At 39.4% G+C, this 8,683-nt stretch overlaps 1 protein-coding gene across 1 annotated transcript in view; it reads left to right on the top strand.

Annotated features, from left to right (window-relative positions):
• Positions 1–4,314: 4,314 nt before the first annotated feature.
• Positions 4,315–8,683, top strand: part of xpo4 (exportin 4) — a 50,831-nt gene continuing 46,462 nt past the window's right edge. Inside the window, exons 1-2 of the mRNA XM_014967510.2 lie at positions 4,315–4,483; positions 8,091–8,196. Of these exons, the coding sequence (XP_014822996.1) occupies positions 4,391–4,483; positions 8,091–8,196 (199 nt within the window). The 5' untranslated portion in view covers positions 4,315–4,390. The remainder of the gene's footprint in view (positions 4,484–8,090; positions 8,197–8,683) is intronic.

Here is an 8,683-nt window from a genome sequence, read left to right as displayed (position 1 = left end):
AATCAGCATAAGTTCCCTTTGACGGCATTAAAGATTTTTTTTTTCCCCAACAGACATCCCATACAGAATGTCATCTACATTGTTGCTTTTTTTTCATTCACACAGAAAACAGTAATATATTTAACCTACAGCTTCTTTGTTGCTCTCTCTATCCATATTGTGTATGTGGTGCATTAGTTGCCTTGAGTGATGAAGCAGACCAGGATGGAAACTTCCTTCTCAGCATTCCCCAGTCATTCAAAGCCTCCAGCATCTCAAAACAAGCCATGGCCAGCCTTGTAGACAGTCTTTGCCCCAGTGTCCTTTCTGAATTAAAACAGTTAATTGAATCAGCTTTCTGGGTCAGTGATTAATCTACTTCCACATCTCTGTTCTCTGCTGCACTGAAAATGCCTGCTGCCTTTTCTTGGCACAGTTAAAAACATTGTGATGGCAACCATGAGCAGTTCTTTCTCAGTTTTTTTTTTCTCTTTGCCGTCTTCTTACTGGACTTGAGTCTGGCGTGGCGTATGCCAGACATGGTTTCTCTGCCCAGTCCACACAGTTAGATTTCAGTTCAGTTGCTGTGTCAGGTTGCAGTCCTTAGATGATGTCATCACACACTGAGTTGTTCCAGGTCTCCCACTAACCTGCCGCATTTCCATCAATGTTTGCAGGATTGGTGAGGCCAACGTGCAGAGTGACCTTTTCCAAAAGGCAGTAAATGAAATCATCCGTTGGTCCATCAGTTTGTTGTTCCCAGGTCTCAGGTCTTTACAACAAAGTCCTTTCTTTGTCCAGTTTTCAGTCCGGTGTGGTCTGCAGTGAGACTGCAGTAAGTCCTGATGCAGTGGGTGAGCTGGGATAAATTTTATCTAATCCAGAACACAGTTTTAAATATCCCTCCCCATAATATTTTCTCATATATTCTAATTTTCTTTTTCCTTCAGGGTCATTCAGACCTGTAACCAAATCCCTTTCTTACTTGAAAGGGTCCAGATCTCCATTACTCCGAGAACATTAACATACAACTCCAGGGTCAATTTGGGTTTACAGAAGCTAAATAAATTTACCGGCAGATCCAAGCTCATAAAAATAACACGGGTTAGTTCGTTGTTGGCAATAGCATCGTTATCATAGACTAATTACTTAAAAGTTGACAGCCATTTAATGCTTCTTTTGATTCGAAACGCTTGACCCAACTTGAAACTAAACTGTAATCTCCAAGCTTTTGAAAACTTTCCTCTAGTTCATCGTATAATATGAGGTCTGCAGCTCCAGGTAGTTATGTTGATTGCCTGCGGATAAATCCTCAATATTATAAGGGAAGTCTGTTTTACAGAGATAATACGAATCATATACTAAATATACACACGTTTTCGAGGTACCTCGTCTGTTCCAGCCTATTTAGGGCATTAGCTACTCGTGATCAATTTTGCTTTTGCTGCCTGGACTTTGGAGGCAATTTCAGTATTTTTATTACAATGTGTTATTATCAACACATATGCTTGCATTAGTTTAAAAACCAATAAAGAAACTGACTCACAGAAATATACTTAACCAAATACACCTGGCCCTTAAAAGCAACACTTACTGTCCTACCTGGCCATCTCTGACTGGACAACTGCTGGTCCTTGTTTTGATCTCTTTAGGATCAAAACATGAGTTTTGAACAGTTGCTCTGCTCTGCTGGTTGTACCAGAATAGGGAATTAGGAGAACACCAATTTCATTTCATAACATAACACAGCAAAAGGCATATTATATGTAAGCCAAAATAAAACTAAATGCCATTTTTGTGTGGCCAAATTTGAAATATGGCCACACAAAAATGAGCTGAAAATGAAAAACTCCTTCCAGCTTTCTACTGTCCATAGATGTTCTTCTTATTGACCCTGTCTCTTCTCTGTCTTTGTTTTTTCCCATCAACTTGTGTTACATGACATTCATGATATCAGTTGACGAACGACTGAAGCAAAGGACCTGCTCCACTTCCTCATCCACTGATTATAATACATTGTGGAAATAGTGAGTTCATAATAGTGACTTAATCAGAAAATGACCTTCAACCATCTAATATTTAGACAGAAATTAAGGAATCTGATCATATGTTGGTTCTCTGCATGAAAACAATCGAAACATTTTGTTATTGTTTTACAAAACCTATAACTAGATTCTGATTCCAGGTTCAGACTCCGATGTCCATGATCAGCCTCATCTTGGATCTCATCGGTTTGTATGACAGAAATTTTAACATTTTTGGAAAATATGTTGATTTGTTTTGTATTTGTATGATTTTTTAAAATCCTGTGTGGATGTGAATTAGTGTGTGAGCAACAGACAACCTTAATTTCCCTATGGGATTAATAAAGTTTTACCTTTTACCTATTTCAAAATCAAACAAGACTGTCTCAGATCTGATGTTCGTCATCACCTTGATCATCAGCCAGATTGTAATTCAGGTGAAGGAGATTAAAATGCCTTGGAACACATGCTGACTTAAGGTCATTTTTACTGTAACTTGGATTATTATTGTTTGCCAGCTGTCCTTTGTATTCCTGGATTCTTTGATGAGAGTATTTTTTCTGCCTAGGTTTCTAAATTAGACTCCTGCCATCAACAGAAGTGTCTGAGTCTCCTCTGGACTCAGAGCAGGTGGAGCGTGTCATGAAGGGTGATGTGTGTGTGGACAGGAACTACAGTGACTCCGCCCTGCTGTCATGACGACACATCAGGTAGGTCATTTATTTATTTCGCAGGTGTGTAGATGAACATTTCAGACTCTTGTGTAAACAAGTAAATGTACTTTTGTTAGGAATCAGGGCTGTTGTGGGTCTGCTCCCGTTTCTGGAGATTCACCACTGGAGGGCGCCATCCAACCTGGAGCTGCTGGTTTTCACCATAGAGCTGCTGCTGCTGCTGCTTATTCATCAAGCCCTCTGCCATTCAAAGCCTGAGTGTTTTATTACTATCATGTCTTGTTTTCCTGAATCTAACTTCCTCCTTGTACTCCTTCCTGGACTCAGTCTTCTGGATTCTTCCCTCTAAAGTTCGACCTGACAATAAGACCCATGATCTCCAATCTCCACGTTTGACAACTAACCAAGACATTTGTAATATTCAGAACCATTATATCAATAAACCTTTTAAATCTTTCTCTGGTCTTCTGGGAGTATCTTTCATCTTGGCCAGAAAACTGGTGTAAAATTGTGGCAACTTTAACAGGGTGTTATGTAAGATATCCACACAAAATGGTTGTGACATGTAGGGGTGTCAAACTCCTTTAGTGAAACATATTTAGTAATGGTTCTCTTGCTTTTTTCATCCATTTCTTTTAAAGTAAAACTGTTATGCTGGTCTTCTTTTTCTGTTCTTGTGGAAAATCCAACTGCCCACTTGGGTCAACAAAGTGCAACTTTTTAGATCTTTGCCAGACCCCACATGGACATTAAAGACATCACTTCAACTTTTGGACCCATTTGGATCCATTTTCACCCAAGATCAACCTGGGTACATACAAATACATAATCAAAAATATGGAGCAGCAACCTGCAGACAATCCCACCTGGATCTTATCATTCAAGCCATTTCCTGCTATGTGTTTCTGTTGGATGTTTGTACAATGTCCAGAGCAACTGGAAATCTGTATTTCTGCAATTATTAGTTTCATAGCATGCTTACACCCTTCCTGGGAAAAGCAATCCTCCTTATGCAGCTACAGTCAGAAGATTGTGGGCTTTATTTAATGTGGTTTCGACTATTCCACTTGTAAAATCTAAAGCAGATAGATGCTGCACTGCTCTGCCATCTGAGCAATTTTTGACCTTTGTATCTCAGAATTTTTCACGTTTTTTGGCGGAAATTTATTCCTCTTTTTTCTACCTGCAATAGCCCCAATACGACATCGTGCTGAACTTTCGAAACTGAAAAAAAGCAAACAAAAAAACACGACAAATTAATAAAGAATTTTTTTTTCTAAAGTATAATTATTGTTGAATTATCATTTTATTTTCACGTTTTTTCTAGTTTTTTGGCGGAAATTGATTTATCTTTTTTCTATCTCCAATGGCGCTAATACGACGTCATACTGAACTTTCGAAACTGGAAAAAAAAGAAGAAAAAACCCCCCCCGACAAATTCTAAACAAAAAAAAAATCAAAAACAAACAAAAAAAAGAATTCTATAGTAACATCCTACAAATTATTGTTGAATTGTTTTTATTTTTTATTTTTTTCAGTTCAAATTAATAGTTAAAACATTCAGCGTCAACACCCTCCTATGAATCTTTATCGTTTCTTTTCGCAGCCGCAGCTCGCAGTGTTCTGCCACAGAGAAATGCTTTTCCACGGTTACATAACTCGCCGAGTCTCTCCGCTGTGGATCCTGCCGAGTCGTCCCACAATGCAGAGCGCATGGCGCGTCATTGGAGAGAGCCGATGATGATGGCGGCGGTCGGTGCACCAGAAGTGATCACACAACTGGAGAGCGCTGCCAAAGTTTTAATGGTGAGGAACCCAGCCTTGTTTTGTCCCCGCTTCGGGCTCGGAGCCCGATAGTTAACCCGGTCTGCGGAGGAGTTCGTCGGGTGAAAATCTCCCCCCCGGCGGTTCGTTTCGCCCCAGTTGTTGTTGGTGACTGTGTTCGGGTTAGAGACGGTATGTCTGAACGATGCGTGGCGCAGAGTCTCGCTCGGCTCCATCCCGTTACAAAACCTGTTTATTAAGTTTAAATGCCGCCCTTGCTATACATTCCCCTCCTAAGTCTCCGGACCAACCCAATTCTTTGTGCTGTGGCTAATTTTTTTCCAGAAACTTCAGCGGTTCGTGTTCTCTCTGTGCCGCTAAATCAAGTTTTCTGGACTCTAGAGACAGTTGCAGCATGTCGCTGTTGTTTATATTCTCTCTTCTGCTCCGCTGTCTACAGCTTCAGCTCCTCCTCGCCCAGCTACAGCTCACTCTTTTCCGCTAATCACTTACTTATTTCAGCCTGAACCGACAGAAGAGCCCGGCTAGGAGCCAGTAGCTAACCATGTGCATGTCGGTGTGTGTGCTGGGTAATTCAGCTAGCTGCTGCTGCTGCTGCTGCTGCTGCGTGACCATTTCAATCAAACCAGGACAATGTAAATAACCCAGCTCAGCCCAAAATGACGTTATTAGAAAGGCAATCGTCACAGTACAATAGTGAGTCAAATAGCTAATATTAAAGCTCCACATTTCACTCATCTGCAGGTGTTTTAATCTGGGAGCTGCGTCTCATTTAAAATATTGTCAACACAAATCCAGGCTGTAATGATTATGGAAATCTAAATTAGAAGAAGGCTGAAGGAAAAACAGCTGTTTGTCTGATCACTAACTTTCATTAAATAATACATTCCTTTGAATTTAGTAACTCTCATTAGATTTTAAGCTATGTCAAGAAAAAGTGTTGTATATTTTCATTTTATCCATTTTTAGGAGATGTGTGTCTGCTAATGGCTAATTTCCAATCACCACTTTGGTAAAACTATCATGATATTTCTTCTGAGAGCAATAATTGACAACATTTTTTTGTTGTTAAAATATTTTTTCAGAATTAGCTCAAAAATACAGAGCTGTCTCCCTCTTCTTGACTGGACATTTATGTATACAGTTAAAACCTCTATATCCTAAATCCTTTGCATGATAGATTCTCTAGCTTTTATTGTGCTTTTGAAATTGTAGCAGTTTGCTGTTGTTGATATTTCCATAAGATTTTTTAATACAGAACAGCTGATTTTGTAGGAGAAAAACCCTCTAATTTGTCAATACAGGGGGCTAGATTGTTGAATCATTCATATATTTTAAGAAACCTTTTTAGATATATTAGGACCAGAAGAAGTGTCGGCGTTTTTTATTGTTTCATTTCACCAATATTACAGCAGAAAGACAAAATGATATTATATCTAAAACTGGGATTAGCTTCTTAGCATCAATCCCAGTTAGTGTAACTAGTCTTGTCAACAACAGTCCCCGTCTGTATGCCCAGAGGAGGATTTCTAGTTTTTATCTGACAATCTGAAAAACATGTTTTTTAGATTCCAACCGGCCAACAAGGGATGATCCTGGTTTGGAGAGACAATTGGACAGAACTATCTCTCTTTCTCTCTCTTTTTTTTAAACCTCTGGTTCTCCTGCCCCGGACATGTCTGACTAATAAACAGATTCTCGCCTGGTTTGTAGTAACTGATTTCAGTTCGCTTGGAGATTTTTCTGTGTGGAAAAGGAACCAAACCGCTAGAAAAAGCGACAAATTGTCAAACTTATCAACTGGATGCAGACCAAAGTAAACAGAAAAGTGTAACTACAACCCTATTAAAAGGAAAACAAATTATTAGTTCTGTCAGTTTATTGGTTACTAGTCAGAGATGATCAAGTTTTGAATATCAGCAGAAATTCTTAAATTTTCCCTAACAAAATAAAGAAACTTTCCTGATTTTTTTTCCACATTTATACTCTTAAACTTGTCAAAAACCAAATAGAAAGGTGAAATATTCCTTTTTCCAAACTTCTGAACCCGAAGCGAGATTCAGTTTTATTTTTCTGGGATTTGACTCAATAAAATGTTTTGCGCTCACTGTCCGTCATGCCGGGGGGAAACTTTGCCAGACAAATACAAGAATCTGATTCTGGAAAAGTCTTGAATTTCGAAATGGGAAAACGTCCCTGCAAACCGTCCTCAGTGGTGCGTTTGACACACCAGTCCTCTGAAGGACCGTCTGTCATTCGCTTTTAGTGTAGAATTAAAAGTCGTTCTAAATTTGGGCTTTAATCTAACAGCAGACCACATTAGGTCCAGTCCATTGAGTCTGTCTGCTTGTAGTCGTCTTTTATAACTCTGTCTGTGTGTGTGTGTGTGTGTGTGTGTGTGTGTGTGTGTGTGTGTGTGTGTGTGTGTGTGTGTGTGTGTGTGTGTGTGTGTGTGTGTGTGTGTGATCTCATTATGGCACATTATGTGTGGTTTGTCAGATAAAAGGCCCTTTCTTCCTTCTGCTACCTCCAACCACTGAGCTGCTTTTACTGCAATTAGGTCTGGAATGTGACTTTCCTGCTGGGCGGTATCATGGAGACGCTGCTGTATTTTAAAAAAACTGTTTGTTTTGCACTTTCTTAGAGCTGTAATCTGTTTATTTGTGCTATGAGAGGCTTACTTGTGTCTTCTATGGATGACGGAGGCGACACTACTTCGAGGAATAGACACATTATCAGCTGCTGTGATGGTGGCGGTGCTTTTGATAGAGCAGGTTTACAGTACGCTCTGTTTTGTCTAATCCCTCTGTAGGACAGGGTTTCAGCTGCATCGTCGGTCGGAGTTTTACTGTGCAAACTCAGCTGCAGCTTATCAGTTTTTTACTAAAAGTACATTGGAAAATAAATCCTTCAGTTATCTATCAACATTTCTTCTTATGTATGTTGATGTCTCAGCTGCAAAATAGTCTTTCAGTTTTAGCATAATGCAGTTCTGAACCAACTTGGTCCTACGTGAGATAGAAATGCATTGATCCGATATCGATATCTGTATTGGTATCGATATTGGAAAAAATTCTCACTCGGGTATCGGTGACAGTTTGGCCGATCCATCAAGGGAGATCTGTTCAGTCGAATTCTAGACTTTATTATTCATGTTGCATTATATTTATAATTCCTTATTGCACTTCCTGAAACATTTTAAAACATTTTTGTTGCAGATTATTATTATTTTTTTATGTTTGGCCCAGATGGTCTTTGTTTTTTATCATTTATTTTTCATTGGCGATTCTGCTCCTAATTATGCTGAATGAACAGATTAAAGTTGTTTTTACATTTTTGACCAAGTTTGTGAAGCTATCGGTGTATTTAATGGTTATCTAATAAATTTGTAGTCTAGTACATTTATGTCTGTGTTTCAAAATGAAACATTTTAGGTCAAGTCAGCTGTTTTTCTGTATCAGCCGATACTAAACATCAGATATTGGTATCAGAAGTGAAAACAGTGGATCGGTGCAGCCCTAGAACAAAGCATTTTTTACAACATTTTCCAGCACACTGGTTTTACCAAGTACATGTTGTCTTTGTAGAGCTTTCTGCCTGAACTGTGCCGTTGCTGTTTCTTCCCCAGGCACCGCCATCCATGGTCAACACAGAGCAGAGGCAACACGCTGAACATGTATTCCTCTCCTTCAGGAAGTCCAAGTCCCCGTTCGCCATCTGCAAGCACATCCTGGGTAATTGTCGAATGAATCGCCCAACTTGCGTCGTATTGCGGTGCACTCGAGGTGTTCAGGAACCACCTTGCTGGTTACAAGCTGCCGGACCGAGGCGATGTACTGACCCAGGACATGTTTGAACCTGATCACATGAGAATCAGCCTGTGGTGTTATGGTTACAAGCCCGCTTGTTTTATGAAAAGGACTTTGGAGAGATAATGTGTAACTTTGCAAGCTCTGAAATTAGGGCCAGTTTACCTATTTCCAAGAGTGATGAATATAATCCCTTGGCTTTGACATATTGGTAGAACTTGACATTTGGTAAGGAAACAACTAAATTAAAACCATTCATGTAAAAAAAAAAAACACTCAGACTTTTATTTTTAATACCTTACTAAATCCTGTAAGTTTATCTGCGAGTCTGGGCGGTGTGTTTCAGGGCTGCAACCAACAATTATTTTAGTATAATCGATTAATGCTATTCTGACAATTGGATAAAGAAGTC

The sequence above is a fragment of the Poecilia mexicana genome, unplaced genomic scaffold (genome assembly GCF_051168715.1).
Source record: "Poecilia mexicana isolate PSO_F unplaced genomic scaffold, ASM5116871v1 scaffold_2, whole genome shotgun sequence".
Classification (NCBI taxonomy): Eukaryota; Metazoa; Chordata; class Actinopteri; order Cyprinodontiformes; family Poeciliidae; genus Poecilia; species Poecilia mexicana.
This window is presented reverse-complemented; position numbering and strand designations above follow the sequence as displayed.